The sequence below is a fragment of the Euleptes europaea genome, chromosome 17, assembly GCF_029931775.1.
Source record: "Euleptes europaea isolate rEulEur1 chromosome 17, rEulEur1.hap1, whole genome shotgun sequence".
Classification (NCBI taxonomy): domain Eukaryota; kingdom Metazoa; phylum Chordata; class Lepidosauria; order Squamata; family Sphaerodactylidae; genus Euleptes; species Euleptes europaea.
Window position 1 is genome coordinate 17556895 of NC_079328.1, and position 24404 is coordinate 17581298.

Genomic DNA, 24404 nt, shown 5'->3' on the forward strand with positions numbered 1-24404 from the left:
CACACACACACACACACACACACACACACACACACACACACAGGGAAGCAGCTACATGGAACATTTGTGATGTACCTGTTAATATGCAATGGTTTTGTACCAAATGCTTAGTTCAATATACATTTAATCATCCATGCTTAAATCTATCAGTTTTAACAAAAACATATCTGTTTAGTTTAGACATATTGTGTTGAGATTTGCCACTATAAAAATTGTTGATGGGAGTCCATCAGAAGAAATGCAGTCTCAGGGAGATATCCCTTGCTTTGCAGGAATAAATCAAGTTAGACGTGAACAGAAGAAAGAAGCAGGACTTCAGTTGTCCTAAATGGGCTGTGCGTGCATGCATTGCTGCAACATAAGCAAATGTTATATGTCTATGACTCTGGGCCAGGCCAAAAAGGAAATGATTGTAGCAGTTTGTACTCAATTTTAGGTTAAGAAATCTCTTACCTACTCGAAGCTCTTGTCCAAAGACAGTTTTCTCTCCCAGTGCTGAGCAGTTCCACCTGCCGTATCGGAACTGATACTGGCATTCATTGATTCCCATCTGGGCCCCTTCCCCGATCACTATGATGGCATCGGGACGGCTCTGGCAGATCGCTCGTTGCCGAGGGGCCAACCCTGGGATTTTGTTGCAAATGATGTTTGCTCCTAAAGCCACCACAGACGACAAAGCTCTGAAGAGAAGCAGAAAAGAAGCATTAGAGCTAATGGAGGCCATTAATTCCATTTCCTTGATAGCATAGCGCGCTGGACGAGGCAACAGGCTACGAGCAAAAGGGCTGGAAGGAGCGCCTATAATTACAGACACTTATCCCAACCTCTTTGGTCTGGCAATTGGGCTGGAAACCTTGCATGACTTTCGGTAATGCCTGGTTTCGCTTGGCCCAGAGTTACCACATGTGCAATCCCTTTTACAGAACGTTGGCACTTCTACCCTCTGTCTGCCATTGAACCAGGAAGTGAGGAAACCGACATTAAAAACTGACTCGGATTTTGGAGAGGATGGTCAAAGTGTACGTTGAGTTAAACGGATATTGGGTCCACCTTGATACTTAATGCTTTCAAGCCAGGGCATCCCCTTCTAGTTTTAAACTAAAACATACAAAGCAGAGAATGACTATTTGACCGACACTTGTGTTCTTCATTGTAAACATGAGGTGCTGAATGATTAATAGGAGCCGGGAAGCATGCATTTCGGAGGCAGGTTTTTTTACTTTCTAGTTCTGGGAAATGGTTTGGAACGTTTCTCAAAAAAACATCTAAAATGTTTAGATCGTGTAAAAGGCACATCTTCAAATAATTGTAATCAAGGCATTTGTAATTTTTGTTCAAACTTTTGTGTACAGCTGAAAAACAGTTTTGGGGTTGCAATCCAGGTCAAAACCTTGGGAGCCTTGCTGTTGACTACAGTGGGATTTGGACCATACCCTCAACTGCCTCAGTCTTCCCTTTATAAGACCTTAAGGTTGTGGATCTGAACCCAAAGGAGGCCTGGCTGAGGCAGAGCTCACTGGTTGCCTGAAGCCACCAGATGGTTCATGGCTTAGATAGGGGTCTGAATAGGGGGCTTCTCTAGTTCATAGGTCAGCCACTAGTCTAGAGCTAGCTTGCTGCCCCGGATAGAAGTCGAAGAAGAGTTGGTTTTTATACCCTGCTTTGCTCTACCTTTAAGGAATTTCAAAGCGGCTTACAATCACCTTCCCTTCCCCTCCCCACAACAGGCACTTTGTGAGGCAGGTTGGGCTGAGAGAGTTCTGAGAGAACTGTGACTAGCCCAAGGTCACCCAGCAGGCTTCATGTGGAGGAGTGGGGAAACAAACCTGTTTTGCCAGATTAGAGTCTGCCGCTCATCTGGAGGAATGAGGAATCAAGCCTAGGGTTGCCAGGTCCCTCTTTGCCACCAGCGGGAGGTTTTTGGGGTGGAACCTGAGGAAGGTGGGGTTTGGGGAGGGGAGGGACTTCCATGCCATAGAGTCCAATTGCCAAAGTGGCCATTTTGTCCAGGGGAACTGATCTCTATTGGCTGGCGATCAGTTGTAATAGCAGGAGATCTCTGGCTACTACCTGGAGGTTGGCAACCCTAATCAAACCTGATTCACCAGATTAGAGTCCGCCACTCTTAACCACTATACCACGCTAGCTCTCAAGATAACACTGGAAGATAACACTTCCAGCTCTGATCCTTCTGCATGATTTTAGAGATCAGCAGGAGAATAAATGTTAATCTTTGATAACAATCAGATCGGATTCCAAAGCACTGCTGCAGTGCCTGCCTCAGTGACTAACTTGGTACAAAAATAATATTTGCTGATCGACTCTCTTAACAATGAATGCCACCAGAGAACACTTCATGACGGCTCATGCACTAAACCGCAATGGAATGTGGAGATTCAGGCAAGGCAGAGCCTTGAGGCTGCTGTAGAAGGCAGAAGAAGGTAGCCTACGTATTATTAATTATTTAATTCATCCTTTATTAATTGCACTCTCTGTATAGAGATTTATGTGTATTTAAATGTAATTTTTGTTAATAACCCATATGTGTGTGTGTGTATTTGTAATTATGTAAGTAGGTATGTATGTGGATATGTTTATGTTTGTAATGTTGGAGTAGCACTTAGTAGCCATGTATTTAGATCAGGGATTTATCCTTTTAGATCAAGGAGTTATCATTTTATTGTAGTAATAGTATCTGATAGTTCTAACACCTTTTTTTGGTATTGTATCAGTTTTTGCTGGTCTTTGACTGTGAATGAATTGAACTGATTGAATTGAGAGTGGCGCAGCAGGGAAAGCAGCCGAGCTGGAGTTTGGTTTTTGTGTGACCCAGCAATTCTACAATGCGTTTTCTCAAAATACACATGACCCCCCCCCCCAAAAAAAAAGCTAGAGGTGGAAATGCTATCCCTCCTCACAACAGACACCCTGTGAGGTAGGTAGAGCTGAGAGAGCATGACTAGTCCAAGGTCACCCAGCTGGTTTAGCGTGTAGGAGTGGAGAAACAAATCCAGTTCATCAGATTAGCCTCTGCTGCTCATGTGGAGGAGTAGGGAATTAAATCCAGTTCTCCATATCAGAGTCTACTGCTCCAAACCACTGCTCTTAACCACTACGCCACGCTGGCTGGGATTATCATTAATACACAGTCCATTTCCACACCACACAAGGTACTGCTGCTTACTTGCCTGTCCCTGTCCTTCTGGGCAGCAAGCTTCCCAAAAGCATTGGCATTGGCAGCTAAGTGGGTAAACAACAGAGTGGCCATGGTACCTATGAGATGCTCTCTCTGTTGCTTACTCACCTGGCTTATCTTCCTTGAGGTGGTGGTTCCTAGCAGCCATAATGGCTTAGTCTTAGTGGGCAGATGGCATCCCATAGTTCTGATCCAAATCGGCCCCTGTGCACCTGGGAACGGGTTTCCCAGCATGAAACCCCAGGCATATGTCTGGTCCAGAGTCCTCAAGGGGGGCACGTGTTCACCATGTGGACTTTGTGAATCAGCCCATGCTAGAATGGTGTAGATCATCCAACAGGTTGACCAAGGTAGTTTCTGTCTCATAAGTAAGTCAAAACCCTCACTGAAAAGGATCCAGGTCATCAGTTTCTTCCACTCTTGTATGACTGTACTCTAGGGTCACTAACCACCTAGTACTAGCTGGAGATCTCCTGCTATTACAACTGATCTCCAGCTGATAGAGACCAGTTCACCTCGAGAAAATGGCTGCTTTGGCAATTGGGCTCTATGGCATTGAAGTCCCAGCCCTCACCAAACCCCATCGTCCTTAGGCTCCGCCCCAAAAACATCCCACTGGTTGCAAAGAAGGACCTGGCAACCCTACCGTACTCAGAAATGGCAGATTGGAAAGGCATCCAGCAATCATGTCAAGAGCGAGCGAAGGTGGTTTGGGCTGGATAATAGCAAATCCTTTCTTTGCAAGAATGGATGAGGCAAAAGCCAATGTTGGTCAAGGGAATCAGGGCACTGCTGAGCACAGTAGATCAGTGGCAGACCTTGACAACTGGAGATACTGCCTTAGATATCTACGTTTTCCCTGGTTTGTGTCAACTCATCTCTAGACATCGCACTACCTCAGTCATTCACAGCCAGATTATCTTGGTGGACAATGCAATCCACTTGCGAGTTGACTGTTGTAGTACAGTACCCAACGATGTATGGATGCTGCATTTTAATGTTCCAAATTACCCAAAGAAGCTTCTGAAGCAGGACTGGTGCATTAGGAATTCTCAACTGTTTCATTTTTTAATTTTCCAGATCCCTTACAGAGTGTGGTTTATGCACAGTTTTGTCGATACACATGGTGCAATAATTAAACACGGCACAACAGCAATCAATGTGGCCACATCTGACTGCATGAAGCTTATTTTTGGGTATTTATACTAATGCTTGGCAATACCTGTGTGCAGGGCCAGCGCCAGTCATTTTTGCACCCTAAGCAAGGCTAACTACTTGTGCCCCCCCCATTGCTAACCAGTTTTGAAAAACAGATGTAGAAAAAAATAAAAGCACAAAATATTTTATAAGATGTTATAAATAATTCTGTTCCATAGCACTGTTGTGGTACTTATCTTAAAATAAAAAATATAAATTGTCAGTGGCATTTTTTTCAAGAAACTAATTTGTTTAAAAACTGTGCCCCTCAAGCCAGTTCTGCGCCCCTCTGAGGTCTGCACCCTAGGTCGGCAAACCGCGGCTCGCTAGCTGCATGCGGCTCTCTGGCCCCTTGAATGTGGCTCTGGAAAGCGCCCTTCTCCTCCTCCCCCCCCTTTCCCTCCCCTCACAGTGCGGCCGGGTTTTGCACGTGGCGCTCAAGGGCCAGCGGCGCCAAGGCGGGCAGCGGCAGCCAATCAGTGGGTGGGATTTTTCGCGCTGGTTTTGGCTGGCGGAGGAGGCTGAGGCCGAGGTGCTGAGGCCGGGCGGATGGGTGGACGGGTGGACTGGCAGACGGGCGGACGGACGGGCGGACGGGCGGGCGGACGGCACGCCGGCCGGGGAGGGAAGGAAGGAAGGAGCCCACGCGGCGAGGAGGAGGAGGACGTCGGAGCTTGGGGGGCGAAGCCATGTTTGATTCATTTGTACTCTTTTTGGGATTTGTACTCTCTACATGCACATTTTCCCCATCCAGATTCTCAAAACTCAACAATAAGCCCCCCTGCAGAGTTTTGAGAATGCAGATGGGGAAAATGTGCATCTAGAGAGCAGCAAATCCAAGGCAAAACCTCCCGTGCATGAATGGTTGTTAAAAGGTGTTTTGGCTCTCAAAAGAAATCTCAATCGTTGTACTGTTGATATTTGGCTCTGGGTGACTGCCTAGTAGTTCACCTAATGGTAGCACCAGCCCTGCATGTGGGCATCAATGAAACACTGCACAGAAAGAATTGTGAACCAACCATAATGTATTATCAGATAACTTTTTTTCTCCCCCCCTCCTTTTTTTGATACTGTATAATAATGCACAATCCTGACATGGATGGCCCAGGCTCACTAGCCTGATCTCATCAGATCTCAGAAGCTAAGCAGGGTCAGCCCTGGTTAGTATTTGGATATGGGAGACCACCAAGGAATACCAGGGTTGCTGTGCAGAGGAGGGCACTGGCAAACCACCTCTGTTAGTCTCTTGCCATGAAACCCCCCAAAAGGGTTTGCCATAAGTTGGCTGCGACTTGCCCGCACTTTACACACACATAGTAATGCACACAGGGAAATGATTTTAGAAAATCTCCTGCAATTGAGAAGGAATGGAACAAACCACAGAGAAAATTTCCAGAACAATAAAGGTATAAAGGAATGTCGGGAGAAATGGCCTCTACCTTCCACCCCATGCACATGTCCAGGCCCGGGTTTGTTCATAGTCACTAGTCAACATTTTCTTGATTTGGATATAGATTTAGAAGATATCAGATACATATATAAAATGTAAATTGTTCCATCCTATTTTTTTTAATAGTCCTAGTTAGAGAAAGTCACCTTTTTCATCTTCCCGCTACGCAACCTTCTTTCCAATCCACCCTCCAGCTCCATTTTTAGCTCCTAAATTGCTGCTGTAATTTAGGGCCAGCAGAAATGCTGAGTCATGAGACCGAGGTTTGGATAATTCTGTATTAAATAAATATGCCCAACAGCATTTCAAGCTTCCTCTTAAGCTGTTCCTTGTGGGCTTCCTCATTTCATTTGTCACACATTCTAAGACGATACATTGCACATTTGGGTCTTGGCAGACTGCGCTACGTCTGTACTTGGATTTGAGAGCGTTTTGCTTCATAACAGCTAAAAACAGATTAACAGGCTAGATTTTTGGCATTGCTGTTCATTTCATTTTTCTTTATGGTGTAATATCCTTGGTTTTTTATCGCAGGAAACCCTTAATGCCATGGCACGGCACGGTACCCCGTTCCGATGCAAAAACACTTCAGCGTATTCTCTTTAGGGCTAGATGCGTACCGCCATGCGCGCAACTCAACAGAAACGAGTGGCTAATAAATGCTGCTTGGTTCTCAGAGGAGTGTCTTCTGCCCTGCCCGCAAGCTTCACACAGCACAATCCAGAGTTACTCAAGTCAAAACTCATCAAAATCAGTGGGCTTAGACTGGGGTAATGTTGCATAGGACTGCACTGTTAGTGTTGCAAATAGAAGTTGGTGTAAAGCAGAAGTTTGGGAAGTTGGAGATTTAGGAAGCCTCATTCCACGATAGCCAGACTACACAATGCATATCTTGCATGAATGTTCCACTTCACCGTTCAGTTGGGGAAAGTGCATGTCTAAAAGGGGAAGGAAGGTAGCTCAGCAGTAGTGCATTTGCTTGGCATGAAGAAGAAGAAGAAGAGTTAGTTTTTATACCCTGCTTTTCTGTACCTTTAAGGAGTCTCAAAGTAGCTTACACTCACCTTCCCTTCCCCTCCCCACAACAGACATTTTGTGAGGTAGGTGGGGCTGAGAGAGTTCTGAGAGAACTGTGACTAGCCCAGCAGGCTTCATGTGAAGGAGGGGGGAAACAAACCTGGTACACCAGACTAGAGTCCACCTCTCATATGGAGGAGTGGGGAATCAAACCCAGGTCTCCAGTTTGGAGTCCGCCACTCTTTACCACTACGCCATGCTGGCTCTCAAAAAGGTCCCAGGTTCAATCCCCAGCATCTACAGTTAAAAGGATCAGGTAGGAGGTAATGTGACAGACAGACATCTTAGATCTTGGAGATCCAGCTGGGTAAGATATCTATCTCCAGCCATGGAGATCTGCTGCAGGTCAGAGTATACAGAAAACTATGGCTATTTATACAGGCCCGTTACCCCGCTGTCACCCTATGCCAACTGCTTCAGGGCTTCCTTTTGATTATGCATGCCTTTCCCAACTGTCAGAGGTCACCTCACGCTCCCCGCGTGTTTCAGTGCACTTTTCCTGCGTTTTCCGGATTCTGGCTAAAACGGCATCCAGAAAACACGGGCAAAATGCGCAGAAACGTACAGGGAGAGCGAGGTGACCTTGACAGTCAGGAAAGGCATGCATAATCAAAAGGAAGCCCCAAAGCAGTTGGTGGGGTGGCTGCGAGGGAAACAGCCCTGCATAAATGGCCCTTGTCTTGATGGACGAGTGAACTGAAGCAAGGTGAAGCAACTTCACAGGTCAGATTCTCATAGGGTTGCCAACTGCCAGGTAGTAGCAGGAGATCTCCTACTAATTCAACCAATCTCCAGCTGATAGAGAGCAGCTCCCCGGGAGAAAATGGCCACTTTGGCAATTGGACTCTATGGCATTTAAGTTCCTCCCCTCCCCAAACCCTGCCCTCTTCAGGCTCCGCCCCCAAAATCTCCCGCTGGTTGAGAAGAGGGACCTGGCAACCCTAGATTCACATGATACAAAGTCCTTGTGTCCCTCATGAGAACTCTGTATCACCAAATGTGCCAGGAGTTCTGTGCCTCCCAGGCACACGCAGGTTGTATTCTGATTGCAACTGCAGCATGCATGGAGAAGGGGCTTCAGCTTCCCCCACACACACACACACACTCATACACACATGCACCATTTTTGCAAACTGAAACGTCCCTGGGGAGCTCTGGTGAGAACCTGCCATGTAATGATGTTTCCACGTAAGTTTCCGAACAGCGATCAGCAGTTCCCTGGGGACTTTTCAGTTCACAGAAATAGCAACAGAGATGAGTTCCCCTGGAGAAAAAGGCCGCTTGGGCAATTGGACTCTATGCCATTGAAGTCCCTCTCCTCTCTAAACGCTGCACTCCTCAGTTTCCACCCCCAAAATCTCCAGGTATTTCCCAACACGGAGCTGGCAACCCTGCCTTAGAGGGACACAACTTCTGGTACATGCACGGTGCAAGGGACTTGTGGAAACCACAAGGATTTTGTATCATGTGAATCTGCCCATATAGCTTGCCAAGCCAGAATTCTTTTTACATTTTCAGAATCTGCATATACAGGGGCCACTGTTGGATTACTGGGGTGTTACTATTATGGGTCACAACCTTCAGTCAATAAACAAAAGGGGGGGAAGAAACCCAACCTAAAAAAAAACCAAAAGCTGGGTACCCAAGGTTGGGTGGAGAAGGTAAAATGAAATAATAGGGGAAAAAAATTATTTTAAGGCGGTTATATCAGGGTTAAAAACATTAAAAATGATAAAACAAGGCACAGTGGCAATTCGTAAGGTTGATAGTCTCGAACCACACACCATATGCATTTCAGCCTACAGGCCTTCATCAGTGGTCAAATAAAAACTCATGTAATACACACTCAAGTAATATACAAATGTATCACCATATTGAGATAGATAACTTTATACAAGCCCAGACATGCGTATAGGATGTATAATAAATTTCAGATTAGAAATCCCTCTAGGTAGAATACCTGTAAGTTGTTCTACACTGGGCTGTATTCATCTCTCATACAGAGTGTGCAGTGCCTGCTTTATATATCCTTTACGCATATGGTGTGTATGGTTTAAGTCTATCAACCTTATGAGTTGCCATTGTGCCTTGTTTTATCATTTTTAATGGTTTTAACCCTGATATAAGCACCTTAAAATAAACATATTTTTCTATTATTTCATTTTACCTTCTCCACCCAACCTTGGGTACCCAGCTCACAACCTTCAGTCACCGAGGACAAGGAATTTACACGAGGCATGGAAGGGAAAAAACAGTCCCACAAACAGAAGAGGACCTGCTCAGCCCAAATCCCTTCACCCAGCACTGAAAACTGACTTCATCGTGACTGATAAAAAGCCCTATAATGGAATCTTTGTGAAAAAGAACCAGCAACATATTTTGTGGTGACACTGTGACACATCTGAAATAGGATATCACTACTGGATGGTTTATTTAATTAAGAATTCCTAAGTAAATATTTTTGAGCATACATAAGTTGCCGAGAGTTGGCAAAAGCTTTCCCCCACTCTAGATTTCATCTGCATATGTTTTTATGCTTTCAATTTTGTTTTCCACTTCAGGCTTCAAGAAATCACTGTTGGCACGCACCGTGATGAAATGGAAATCAAGTAAGCCCTCTCCATAAATCAAGTAAGCCCGCTCCATCCCAGTTGTGGTTCTGACTCGCGGGGCAGATCTCCAACTCATGTGCCTTTTTGCAGTGGAAATCATTTCCGAGGTACCTTGGAAGGAGGAAGTTTATTCCTTGAGAACGTTTTCCTGAGTTGTAAACAAAGACATATGCTCTGAAGTGAAGTAAAAACTAAAGGGGTCCTCTCGCACAATTGCCTCGGCGTGTGGCAGCTGTGATCTTTGCAGCTTACCCAGTGAGTTTACAGTGAGCTACTGGGTTTTTGACAGATTAGCCAGTGCGCTTCAATGGCGGAGCAGGAATTCGAACCTGGGTCTCCCAGATCCTGGTCCAGCCAGGACTAATTGGCTACTCTTGATTGACAATGTCAATTTGGAACCTTGAACCTAGGGGAGAAGGGCCGGGAATCCTCTTAAATAGTTGACCCCGTGGCCCTTCCCAGTCGGACAGGCAATTAGCTGCCCAGCCAGTAAAGTCTTGAGCCTCATTTGGATCCAGAAGTCCTGGAACAACAGCTTCATGGCCCTTAATGAGTTTGTTGGTAGCTTTGTGGCGGAGTGGTTTTAAAAGCAATTCTAGGAGTTAAGAAATATACAGTTTGACGAGTGATAACAAGGATTATTACCATGCCCTACTGAATATGCTGTACAAAGCAACATAGGAGCAAAATTAGTAATACACCTATAAGGATCAACTGTGAAACGCAATGTGAAAGCTGCGACATTCCTTCCTAACTTCCTTACGTAATCTGTGTCCCGCAGCAAGCTGTTGATCTAAATATGTGTGTAAAAACTGGCGACCGGAGGTGGTTTCTCTTTTAAAATGTTATTTACCACACCTTAGAAAAATAATCCAAGCAACCCCAAAGGCCATTTGGGCAACATTCAGACGACATGCCTTTGTCAGGACTGAGCATGATCCCAGCTGCTTTATGGGCTAGCACACTCCCTGGCACCCCTTCTAGACTGTGCAGCTGGACAGAGGACTCCCTGGTCTGGTCAAGCTCCCATTTGCTGCGAACTATGTCCAAACGCTGATGACATCGCAAAGTGGCGTTTCTCTCCCCCGCCCCCACCAACCAAGCTTCTAAACCTAGGGTTGCCAAGCTCCAGGTGGTGTCTAGAGATGTCCTGAGATTACAACAGATTTCCAGGCAACAGAGATCAGTTCAGCTGGAGAAAATGGCTGCTTTGGGAGGTGAACTCTATCGCATCATACCCCATTGAAGTCCCTCCCTCCCGTCCCCAATCCCTGCCCTCCTCAGGCTCTACCCCCAAAATCTCCAGGTATTTCCCAACCCAGAACTAGCAATCCTAGTCAAATCCCAGGGAGGGGGGGAATGACATACGACAATTTGCTGAGCTGCCTGCATTTTGATAGTCATGACAAACCGGAGCTTGATCCAATTTTCCATCCACCTTCACCCATTAGAGGAGGAGAGTGGTAGAAAGGACAAGGGGAACCCACAGGCTGGACAAGACACAGGAAGAAGAAGAAGAAGAAGAAGAAGAAGAAGAAGAAGAAGAAGAAGAGTTAGTTTTTATACCCCACTTTTCTGTACCTTTAAGGAATCTCAAAGCGGCTTACACTCACCTTCCTTTCCCCACAACAGACATCTTGTGAGGTAGGTGGGGCTGAGAGAGTTCTGAGAGAACTGTGACTAGCCCAGCAGGCTTCATGTGTAGGAATGGGGACACAAACCCAGCTCACCAGATTAGAGTCCTGTCCACCGCTCATATGGAGGAGTGGGGAATCAAGAAGAAGAAGAAGAAGAAGAAGAAGAAGAAGAAGAACAACAAGAAGAAGAAGAACAAGAAGAAGAGTTGGTTTTTATATGCCAACTTTCTCTACCACTTAAAGCAGAATCAAACCAACTTACAATCACCTCCCCTTCCTCTCCCCACAACACACACCCTGTGAGTTGGTTATTATGCCCCACTTTTCTCTACCCTAAGGCATCTCAAAGTGGCGTATAATAACAATCCCTTCCTCTCCTCACAACTGGTGGGGCTGGGGGAGTTCTGAGAGAACTGTGACTGTCCCAAGGTAATCCAGCAGGCTTCATGTGGAGGAGTAGGGAAGCCAACCTGGTTCACCAGATTAACATCCGCTCTTAACCACTACACCACACTGGCTCAGTGCTGGCAAACCTCTGCTTAGTTAGCGTTTGTCATGATGTCTGAATGAATGCAGCTGTTAAAGTGACAGGAAATAGACCAAAGGCTTGGGGACTGATCAAGGCGAAAACGCCTGGTCGCTTTAGCTTCCTTTATTCCCTGTTTCAGCCAGGATCTAGCCAGGATCGAACGCACGTTCGGCAAAAAGCACGTGTTCAATCCTGGCTGAATCCTGGCTGAAACAGGGAATAAAGGAAGCTAAAGCGACCATGCGTTTTCACCCTGAGAGTCAGGGAGCAGGGAGGGCTTGTCACTTCATAGGCCAGATCCAGCCTACAGGGAACCTGCTGGCCCTCCCCGATGTGTACGGTAGTCAGAATCTGACTACTGCAACTGCAACCAGTTAATGCCTTCCATCCCGCCAGTTGCAAAAACAAATACAAATGGGAACATTGTGGTTCAGCTGAATAGACATCTTGGCTCTGAGCCTCTTCTCCACCCAAGCCTCTCAGAAATCTATAACTGTCGGGAATAGCTGATGTTCCCAGAGGCCATGCTGCCTGGGGACTATGCCTGATCTGGCACTGTGGGATCCAATCCAGTCCCCGTTTTCACCCTCCTCTGCCCCGAGAACTCCACTGGAACTAGGGTTGCCAGCTCTGGGTTAGGAAATACCTGGAGATTTTGGGGGCAGAGCCTGAGGAGGGCGGGGTTTGGAGAGGGGAGGAATTTCAATGCCATAGACTCCAATTGCCAAAGCGGCCATTTTCTCCAGGTGAATTGATCTCTATTGGCTGGAGATCAGTAGTAATAGCAGGAGATCTCCAGCTAGTACCTGGCGGTCGGCAACCCTAAATGGAACGGGTTTGGGCTGCAAACAGTTTCCACCGTGGCTTTCTTCTGTCTCTTAAATAAAAGAGATTCTTTCAACGTTTTATGAATCAACCTGTCAGTCAATTGTTAGAGTGTGGCATGATCGATGCACTTAACATACCATGTGGTAAAAACTGTTCCTAGCTAGGTTGTAGCTATTCAGGCTTTGTGTGGGGTTTTACATTAAAAAGACACCCCATGAAAATAAGCGCTACACTAAAGCCCTGGGCATCCAACTTTCTGAACACATGGAGAGGATGCCGGCTGGCCTCAACTCTCAGTACATCAAAGGTCCATGTGTTACAGTGCATGAGTACAACATAGGCTCCCAGTGCTGTATCGGGGGGGCCGCTGTGCTGAAAGGCCGCAATATGTATGGTGTGCTTCTGGGTGGGTATGACTAGCCAGATTAACAACTAGGGTTGCCAGATGCCTGTTAATGGCAGGCAATTGTCCACCAATTAACAGTTCTGCCTGCCGCCCCTCAGCTGGCCGATGGGGGAAGCAGTATGTGTATTTTTTGGTAATAAAAATCAACAGAGCTGACAATATGTAAGAATATACATACGGGCTTCTAAGCAACTGACTTACATGTAGCACTGTGGCATTCAAGGCAGTATACAAGATGCATAAAAGATGCACTTTCAAAAACGCAATTCAATGATATCATAAGGAGCAAAAGCTAAGTACACCTCCATTCAAATTGCCTATCAAATCAAATCAAATCAAACCTTTATTGGCATAAAAAATAAAATAAAAAAAATAAAAAAATAAACATATTGAGGTTAAAAGGAGGTTTTAAAATTTGGAACAAGTCTCTTCCTTAGATCATATGCGAGGTTTAAATTTGTTTTAAAATAAGTCCCAAGAAGCTAGCAACCCCTGCTGTAACCTGAGGATAGCTGTCATTTAAAAGAAACCTGACTAGCTCCTTATCGGTGCCACCAGGGCAATCTTTCAAGAGGGGTTCAATGATTTGTTCCCGTAAGGGTGAGCCAAGCTCACAGTGTAGCAATATATGAGCCACGGTTTCGACTAAATTGCCTATCAAAAAACATGCAACTACATCCCAAAAGCAAAAAGATTGAGAATTAGAATTAAATGGCTAGAAAGAACTTCACCACCATTAAATAATAGAAGCCTGCTATATATCTAGCCCTTTGTCAAACAAATGTAAAAACGAAAACACAAAAATGGGCTAATTCTGAAGGGGGTTTCTATGGAAAAGAAGATTAGATAGGGCGGGCAAGAAGGCCATGTGCGAAATGTCCTGGCTTCCTAGCCAAAATTGCTTCCACAGGAAGGGTTGTCTCAGTGCCCCCCCCTCAACTGAAGCTTTATTTTATTTTATTTTATTTTATTTTGCTTCCATGCCACTTCAATGCCATAGAGGGACTTCAATGCCATAGAGTCCAATTGCTAGGATTGCCAACCACCAGGTACTAGCTGGAGATCTCCTGCTATTACAACCAATCTCCAGCTGATAGCAGCTCCCCTGGAGAAAATGGCCGCTTTGGCAATTGAATTCTATGGCATTGAAGTCCCTCCCCTCCCCAAACCCCACCCTCCTTAGGCTCTGCCCCAAAAACCTCCCGCTAGTGGCGAAGAGGGACCTGGCAACCCTACCAGTTGCCAAAGCAGGCCATTTTCAGGTGAACTGATCTCTATCAGCTGGAGATTCGGCGTAATAGCAGATCTCCAGCTCGTACCTGGAGATTGGCAACCCTACTAGGGGATACCACGGGGATTGCCACATGTGGACTCCCCGTTGCTGCCATGGATGCCTTTGCCAGAGCAATGGAGGATCATCCCAGTGTGGAAGCAGTGTTATGTTGTGTTGTGTTGTGTTATGACCTGTGGTTACAACATTACATTACATTCAGTTAGATTCAGTAGCGCTTGAAGCACTTGGCTGTGCATGACTTTTCAGTTTTGTGGCTGGCCTCTCAAGAGGCATGCTTGCTGTTTATGGCCCCTACACAAGTTGAACACCTCTGAATGAGCAGGGTATGTGTCGCTCTCTGAAAAGGGGGCATTTCTACTACCAAGGCTAATGCACACTCCGTTCCCCAAAACTGCCCTATGAATCAGATCATAAACTAGATTGAGACACGTCTGCCAAGAGCTTTCGGACTCTTGCATAAGCAGCAACGTTCCGCTGTAACTCTTAGGGAAATAGCAGTGTCTAAGCTTGTTAAGTAGTCCGAAAGAGTTCCCATGCAGAATGGAAACGTTTTTGCAAAGCCTAGTTTGTACAGCTGTAAGTAATTTTCACACTGCAGTCAGAAAAAAATAACAAAGTCAGTAGCAGGGCTCCTCTTCTGTCCTTTTCCTTGGCCCCCACTTCTAATATATTTCCTTCCTAAACTCTGACTTTTGGTTCCTTTTTGCTACATTGTGGCTTGGACTCCCTTCCATCTCTCTGACGGCTAGGGTTGCCAACTTCCAGGTACTAGCTGGAGATCTCCCGCTATTACAGCTGATCTCCAGCCAATAGAGACCAGTTCACCTGGAGAAAATGAACGCTTTGGCAATTGGACTCTGTGGCATTGAAGTCCCTCCCTTGCCCAAACCCAGCCCATCTCTGGCTATGCCCCCCAAATTTCCAGGTATTTCCCAACCCAGAGCTGGCAACCCTACTGATGGCTCCCACTTACGTTCTCTTCCACTCTGATTGTGGCACAGGGTTCTGATTGTGGCACAGGAACAGGTTGATCACATCTCTATCTTGTCTAGGACAACACGCAGAGAGAGCAAGGCGACCTCTAAAGGTCGGGAAAGGCATGCATAATCAAAAGGAAGCCCCGAAGCAGTCGGCAGAGGTGACCACGGGGAAACATCCCTGCATAAAAGGCCAGGGGTGGCAAAATACCGTGGTTTGCAGTCTGCACACGCAGGGGCTTACAATTGCATTTGTGTGGATTCCGAGACGTGCAAGTCTGCATGACTGGCAGGGTAATCTAGACAGAATTTTATCTCTCTTTCTGGTCAGTTGAAGATCCAAAGGTTATGGGGAGGGACATTCAAATAGTCAAAGATAATATGAGTCTAAATTCGCGAAAAGCAACTGGAGAGTTATATGTTTTGAAGAAGAAGAGTTGGTTTTTATATGTCAACTTTCTCTACCACTTAAGGCAGAATCAAACCAACTTACAATCACCTCCCCTTCCTCTCCCCACAACACACACCCTATGAGATAGGTGGGGCTGAGAGAACTGTGACTAGCCCAAGGTCACCCAGGTGGCTTCATGCAGAGGAGTGGGGAAACCAACCCGGTACACCAGATTAGCTTCCCCTGCTAATGTGTAGGAGTGGGGAATCAGACCCTGTTCTCCAGATCAAACTCCACCGCTCCAAACCACTATACCTGGCTAAAGTGACTGGATTCATGTATTTTTAACCCACTTTTCTCCCCTCAGTGCAGACATTCATTACGTCTTGACTGGAGCTGATGTAGGGCGAAACTACATTGTCGCTTTAGCCTCCTTTATTCCGTTTTGGCCAGGATTCAGCCAGGATCGAACGCATGTTTGGCAAAATGCATGCGTTAGATCCTGGCTGAATCCTGGCTGAAACAGGGAATCAAGGAGGCTAAAACAACCGTGCATTTTTGCCCATAGTGATTAGGACAGGCAGGGCAAGGGTCTGGTCATCGGTTGCAGGGTGCTGCACAGAACAGTTCTTGAGGTCTGAAACCCTGGGGTGCTTTTCCCAGGTCTGCACCTGCACAATTAAGTTCCAGCTACAGCAGAGGGCTTTTGAAAAATACCAGATCCACCTGGGGAAGGGGCGGCAACCTTCGCTTTCTAACTTTGGACTCGTCAAGCCATCATTCATACTTTCGTAGCTTCCAGACTCAACTACCATCATGTGCTGCGTGGGTGGCTGCCTTTGAAGATTAACTGCAGGCTCCAGCTGGGCCGTAGAGACCGCTCCTTTCGCATGGAGAGGCACGGACCACACCAGAGACGTTCACCGGCTCAGGCTTCCCTCTGTCTGGACTGGCCTCTCATGTCACAGGCCCAATGGAAAGCACAGGTTTTGTCCAAAGCTGGAATTCACAGCCCAACATTCTCTCCAGTAACTCTTCTGTGCAAATTTTTATTAGAAAGGAGAGAGACCACAGTAGGGCATAGCGTCATACAATCCACCTTCCAAAGCAGCCATTTTCTCCTGGAGAAGTGGAAGAAATGTTTTAGATAAATTAATAATAAATAAATAAGCTATCTCTGTCATCTGGAGATCAGCTGTAAGTCCTGTGGCTCACCAGCCCCAACTGGTAAAAGGTAAAGGTCCCCTGTGCAAGCACCAGGTCATTCCTGACCCATGGGGTGACGTCACATCCCAACATTTCCTAGGCAGACTTTGTTTACAGGGTGGTTTGCCAGTGCCTTCCCCAGTCGTCTTCCCTTTACCCGCAGCCAGCTGGGTACTCATTTTACCGACTTGGGAAGGAGGGAAGGTTGAGTCAACCTTGAGCCGGCTACCTGAAACCAACTTCCGTTGGGATTGAACTCAGGTCGTGAGCAGAGCTTGGTCTGCAGTACTGCAGCTTACCTCTCTGCGCCACGGAGCTCCTACCTGGAGGTTACAACAAAACCTGACACAGATTGGCAAAATCAGCTTATAGTCTCTATATTATGACCTCGTATATAGCCACATACACATTAAAGAATCTTAACAAAACCTATAGTGTGCAGTCCAAATTCTTAATCAAAAAGTCCAAATTGAAGTCTGAAATCGAATGACTTGTTATGAGGAGAAATAACCACAGAGGTGAGATATATGAAACTTGTATTTTATTCATTGTTGTATAATAGAATCTGTACTGATGTGCTGTTGATTATATGTATGCAAAGGAGAGTTCTGAAAAATGGAACTGGGGAGGAAGTTCGAAACGAGGTGGTCTCGAGAACAGTCGTCTTTCGGAGTCACTAACATGCTCTCCTGCAGAGGAACAGAGTGACAACGTGAGCACAGCAAGTGCATGGATTATTAACACAGTTAACACAGTTTTGTGGACTCACATATGGACTTTTTGATTAAGAATTTGGACTGCACACTAGAGGTATTGTTAAGATTCTTTCATGTGTATGTAGTTATATAAGAGGTGATAATATGGAGACTAAGAGCCCCATGGCGCAGAGTGGTAAGCTGCAGTACTGCTGTCCAAGCTCTGCTCACGACCTGAGTTCGATCCCGACGGAAGTTGCTTTCAGGCAGCCGGCTCAAGGTTGACTCAGCCTTCCATCCTTCCGAGGTCGGTGAAATGAGTACCCAGCTTGCTGGGGGTAAAGGGAAGATGACTGGGGAAGGCACTGGCAAACCACCCCATAAACAAAGTCTGCCTAGAAAACGTCAGGATGTGACGTCACCCCATGGGTCAGGAATGAACCAGTGCTTGCACAGGGGACCTTTACCTTTCCCTTTTTAAATATAGAGACTATAAGCTGATTTTGTCATTCTGTGTCAGGTTTTGTTGTCTCTAACATATTACACAGAGGTGTCATAATTCTTAACCCACCTGGAGGTTAGCAACCCTAGGAAGGAAGAGGGTGGCCGTGGGAAGGAAAAGACAGATTTCCTTCTCTCCTTTCATTTCTTTCTAGAACAGTAACTCTCACAGAAACATAGTGGGAAACCTCAGCCGATGCAGCAGATTTCATTTGGTATGGCCTGAGTGGTGACTCCTGCAGGGACATAACTAGGGTTGCCAACCTCCAGGTTGATCTCCTGCTATTACAAGTGATCTCTAGCCCTTAGAGATCAGTTCACTTGGACGAAATGGCCACTTTGACAATTGGACTCTATGGCATTGAAGTCTCTCCCCTCCCCAAACCCCGCCCTCCTCAGGCTCCATCCCAAAAACCTCTCACGGGTGGCGAAGAGGGACCTGGAAACCCTTTGAATGATCGACAGAAGCCTGTTACCACATGTGGATAGTATGCTTCACACCAACAAAGTAATAAGAACATTGTAGGTAAATTAGGGTTGCAAACAGGTTGGGAAAGAGGGACCTGGCAACCCTTCTCCAGTTGGTGGCTAGAGATCTCCCACTATTACAACTGATCTCCAGGCAATAGAAATCAGTTCTTCTTGAGGAAATGGCTGCTTTGGCCATTGTACTCTATGGCATTGAAGTCCCTCCCCTCCCCAAACCCCACCCTCCTCAGGCTCCACCCCAAAAACCTCCCACCGTCGGTGAAGAGGGACCAGGGAACCCTAGGCATAACAGGCAGCGCCATATGCAGACAGCCCTTGGTGCTTACGGCAGTCAGGCTTTAGCTGAGCAGTTCGTTTGTGGCACACTTTGGAAGTTATGGGGTTAAAGACAATATTCTTCAAAATTTCAGGAGCTGCCCTGGACACGTAGGTGTGGGATGAGACCCTGACTCCGCCAGCCAAACTAAAAGGCAGCCGCACAAAAGGCCACGTGGCATCTCAGTTGCTGCAAACCCTCTCTCCTTCAAGTGCCTCCGATGTCCCTCCAAATTGTTCAGTCGATTGATCTGCACATGCCCTGGCACATGCAATCGGATTAGGGGGTCATGGGTTCCATCCCTTCCCGAGGCCTATTCACCCCTGCCGCAAATCTACTGAGCTGACAGACAAATCTGTGTGATGAGTTGGCCACCCATTCAGGGGGTCATCAGGGAAAAAAAGTCTCCCTTATTTTGCAAATGGACCATGAGACTCAGAGGGGAGGGCAGGGATCGGAGTGGGATCTGAGTAGGGTTGCCAACCTCCAGGTACTAGCTGGAGGCCTCCTGCTATTACAACCGATCTCCGGCCAATAGCGATCAGTTCACCTGGAGAAAATGGCTGCTTTGGCAATAGGAGCCTACAGCATTGAAGTCCCTCCCCTCCCCAAACACTGCCTTTCTCAGGCTCTGCCCCAAAAGCCTCCTGCTGGTGGTGAAGAGGGATCTGGCAGCCCTAAATCTGAGGGGTGGGGTGGTCAATGAAAATCGTAGAATAGGACTGCCAACCTCAGGTGGAGGCTGGAGATCTGGAATTACACCCGATCTCCAGACTACATACATCACTTATTTACTCAGTATTTATTAATTGAAACCATTTATTCCACTTCTCCTGGAGAAAACGGCTGCTTTGGAAGGAGGACTGTATGGCATCATGCCCTACCAAGGTCCCTCCCCTCCCAAAACCCCACTCTTCTTGGATCAACCCTCAAATCTCCAGGTATTTCCAAACCAGTTGGCATCCTTACGGTAGAGTAAGACAACCTGCAAACTGAAAATAAAATCTTCCACCTAGAAATATTTTATAACTACCTGAGTCCGAAATAGAGGGGCAATGCATGAATTTTTAGCCCCATTTCACATCATTGAACACATGAAGCGGCCTTATATCGAACCAGACCCTTGGTCCATCAAAGTCAATATTGTCTACTCAGACTGGCAGCGGCTCTCCGGGGTCTCAGGCTGATGTTTTTCACATCACCTGCCTGCCAAGTCCCTTTAATTGGAGATGCCAGGGATTGAACCGGGGACCTACTGCAAGCCAAGCAGATGCCCTACCATTGAGGCACAGCCCCTCCCCTCATACATTCTAAGGTTTCACTGAGCAAAAAGGGGAAACTCTACTATGCTTGCAGCACCCTGCTGCTTCTTGCTCCAAGTTCCACCGCCTTTGCACACCCCCATACATAGCAAATGGCCTTTTGCATGCACCAGTCACTTATGTTCATTTCTTATGCTTCATTTCTCCTGTACGGGCTACCAGAGGAGGGTTTGTTAATAAATGGACCATGCTAGTTTCCTTGTTTAAAATGCAAGGATGTTTAATAATAAAAGGCTCGATCTCACAACAGGTCTAGTTGGACTTTTGCTCAAGCACATTCAGCAACATTTGGAATAGAGGTTTTGGAGAACAGTGCTAGAGCATCCCATGCAATGCCAGCACTTCCGGGGTAAGCCGGAAAATGGATACTAGTCAGGATACTAGTAAAAATGGATACTAGATCAGAGGAGTATGCCGAATATATTAGGTGCTGTGAAACACAGGGAGGATGCTGCTGCAGTCGTCTTGTTTAAGGGGCTTCCTAGAGGCACCTGGTTGGCCACTGTGTGAACAGACTGCTGGACTTGATGGGCCTCTGTGTGATCCAGCATGGCTTTTCTTATGTTCTTCTGTTCTAAGAGGGACCTGGCAACCCTAACTCTATGGCGTTGTACCCTGCTGAAGTCCTCCCCCAAAACTCTGCCTTCCCCAGGCTCTCCACCCCCAAAATCTCCAGGTATTTCCCCATCCAGAGCTGGCAACCTTAGCACCACCTAAGAAGGTTTTCCTGCTTCTTGAGCACCTTAAAGAAAGCTATTCAAAGAATGTTTTAATAACCAGCGTATGTGTGTGAGAGAGGGAGAGTTTTATAGATGCAGAAGGCATTCATCATGTTTGTTTGTTCAGGAAGTAACATTAGCAAATAACAGCAAATGCTAGGAATGCTCTCACTGAAAGGGCATTCTGAAATAATACCTTAATGCTACCCTCAGATGGTATGCTTTATTGCTCTTTGAAACCGCCTGCTTGTGTTTGTCATGCTTCACAACTTCACCCATCTTGGGTGTGTGCGCGGGGAATTCCACAGAGTTCTCTTTGCGTTGCATAAGCGCCAGATTAAGAAAATTGCTCCGCTTTGCTTGATTGTTCGTCGCTTGGAAAACAGCAGGTTCACAAAGGATCTGATAACTAATCCATTTGGTGCATTACTCCACTAATACAATCTAAACATCGCAAACCAATTCGCGAGAAGCGTGCGGGACTCGGTTTCTTGTTACACAAGAGAACAACAATGGGTTTCCATCCAAATATGCACTCTGGAACGCTGGAATGTTTTCATGGTATACACCTTACACTGATTTCAGGGACTAGTTCACTCTCTGATGGAACTGAAATATGCTAACTTGTCTTGGCATTTAAAGGGAAATGTTTGCTGCTTGGTGGTATGACAGACTTAAGATAATATGGAGTCCAGCAAACAGCTTGGAGAGCCCCAACCCTGTTAGGGCCTTTTTCCAGCTGACAAAAGAAATGTTCACCAGCAGCATCTTCAGCCATGTCAAAGGTATGACTTCCAGACCACCAAAGACCTCACTGGCTATTTTGGACGCTGTGACATTTGCAACCTCCAGATGGGGGCTGGAGCTGTCCCAGGTTTGCGACTGATCTCCGGATGACAGAGATCAGTTCCCCTGGACAAAATGGTTGCACTGGAGGGTGGAAGCCTTCCATTATACCCCACTAGGGCCCCTTCCTTTCTTTAACCCCACCCTCCCCAGGATCCATCTCCAAATCTCCAGGAATTTCTCAACTAAGGTTGCCAACCTCCCGGTACTCGGCTAAGGAATTATTTAGTACGCAGCCACCAACACACTTATTTCTTGTACTTTTTCACACTATTTCTTTTACTTTTGAGAGGAAAAATCTTCAAGTATTCAATTATATACTTATTTTACAAGATAAACCATCATATGCACTTTTTATACAATATGTTAGAAAGCTGTTGTATTATTTATACAGGGAAATATATATACACAGATACAACGCTGTTCATATGATTCATCTTATTCAGTAGAACAATGTCCCTTATGCATTTCTAACTGTATATAAACCAAACTTGTCAAAACGTTCCAAAAGATAAATCCATAGTAGGTGCGTGGATCCTACACACCACACCGAAAATGCACTTACTTCCGAGTCAGCTGGTTTGATTAATCCAATCAGAACATCGCTCCTTCCAAACCTGTGCTATGCAGCTCCATGCCTTCTATGATGTGATTTTCTTTACAAAATTGACTCAGGCTGATGCCTTGATGCCCAAAATCTGGACCATCGCCCCAATAATGGAAAATGACAAGACAACCTCCAGGTACTAGCTGGAGATCTCCTGCTGTTTCGTCTGATCTCCAGCCGATAGAGATCAGTTCACCTGGAGGAAATGACCGCTTTGGCAATTGGACTGTATGGCATTGAAGTCCCTTCCCAAACCCAGCCCTCCTCAGGCTCTGCCCCAAAAACCTCCTGCAGGTGACGAAGAGGGACCTGGCTACACTATTCTCAACCCAGAGCTGGCAACTCTAGACATTCGATTCTCTGCTCTTCCTCTCATGAAAAACGTATCACTGTTTCTGCTCCAGGTCTTGCTCAAGAGTTTTTCTAAATCTCCTTCCAGCCTCTTTGATGCCCCTCCATCCTCACCCCTGGAACCACTGGGGTGTGCAAAACAGAACAACCGGACGATGGTAGAACTACCTGTGGCCTGCTCCAAATCACATTTCCTGGTTAGCAGTAGTCAGGGGTAGGGAACAACTGACATGTGGGGGTGCTTAACCCTTCACCCACCTGCCACTTTCCCCTGCAACCCCTTCAAACACGTAAACAGCCAGGAGGGCATGGCTATGGCAGAGAATCATCAGAGAGGGAAAGCAGGTGGGGACAGAGTCACGCTTAGGGCTGCCAACCTCCAGGTAGTAGCTGGAGATCTCCCGCTATTACAACTGATCTCCAGGTGACAGAGATCACTTTATTCATTTTAAAACCAGTAACTCTCACACCAGAAACAAATGTTATTTTTTTCCTTTTGTTTAAGGCAGCTGAAACACAAGCTGATATGAAAGGCACAAATTCTACAAGTTATTTCTTTAAAAAAGAATATTTTGTGTTGTGGTAGCCACCTAAGAAGCATTTAAACAAATGTTCTACTTCTGTTACACCCTTACAGTGTTACCTCCAGCAGAATTGGGCTCATCCTTCCACCAACAGCAAAATTACAATGTATTCTAATCTTATAATGACATAAAATGTTATGTAACAATGAATGTTGAGCCAAAATGGGTAGGATTTTTTTGCAAATATTTTTGGCCCTTCTTTCTTTCTTTCTTTCTTTCTTTCTTTCTTTCTTTCTTTCTTTCTTTCTTTCTTTCTTTCTTTCTTTCTTTCTTTCTTTCTTTTTTTCTTTCTTTCCTTTCTTTCCTTTCTTTCCTTTCTTTCTTTCTTTCCTTTCTTTCTTTCTTTCTTTCCACCCTTAGGGGAAAAGGCAGCAGGTGTCAGAAAGAAGACATCCCTTTGCTAAGGCCCAAACTACCTCCCTTGATCTAGCTGAGCATAGGTGATTTGTTGGAGCAGAATGTGAATCCTACACATGTATATCTGAGTGAATATTCTTTAAGTAATGCAGCACAGGTGGATGCAATCAATATCCTTAATATTCCTTTCCCTAGATTTAACAGCCATTCATCTGGCTATTCATCTGCCATTTCATACATTTAAAAAGAGGAAATTAAATTTAATTTGTCCTTGACACTATGAAGATAAAAGTTGCCACATTTCTCACGCAATGGACCGATCTACTTGACAACAGATAACGCAGTATCTGCTTCTCAGAAAGCGTCTTTAGCTGTTTTATCCAGGGAGTGATATATTTATTTTGTGCAATATTATTTTGTGGACATGCTAAAACAATGTGGGCTAGGGAGTCGACTTGATCCAGACTAAATCCATATTCACATAAACATATGTATGCAGAGATCATCCACCTGCACTTAGCTTCTTGCAATAGGCTACACATTTGGATGTGCACCTGATCTACATTCTACCCTGGCTATAGGCAGCTAATGTCAGACTTGAGTAAGAGATTTGGGCTGGAGGGTGAAGCAAGAATATTCCTCCCTTCAGAATGAGAGGAGGGGGAGGGCTTAATTTTGCTCTTAATGATATTTTCACATTGCCAAATCTGATTGGCCAGCTGATGCCATGAATTATCATGTACACTTAGGGTTGCCAACCTCCAGGTACTAGCTGGAGATCTCCTCCTATTGCAACTGATCTCCAGCCAATAGATAT

The 24404-nt window shown here is 45.9% G+C and overlaps 1 protein-coding gene across 2 annotated transcripts in view; it reads right to left on the reverse strand.

Annotated features, from left to right (window-relative positions):
* The window catches only part of WNT7B (Wnt family member 7B), a 104578-nt gene that overhangs the window by 23521 nt on the left and 56653 nt on the right, over window positions 1-24404 (reverse strand). For both annotated transcript variants that reach the window (XM_056862613.1, XM_056862612.1), the window contains exon 2: window positions 454-680. In XM_056862613.1, the coding sequence (XP_056718591.1) occupies window positions 454-680 (227 nt within the window). The remainder of the gene's footprint in view (window positions 1-453; window positions 681-24404) is intronic.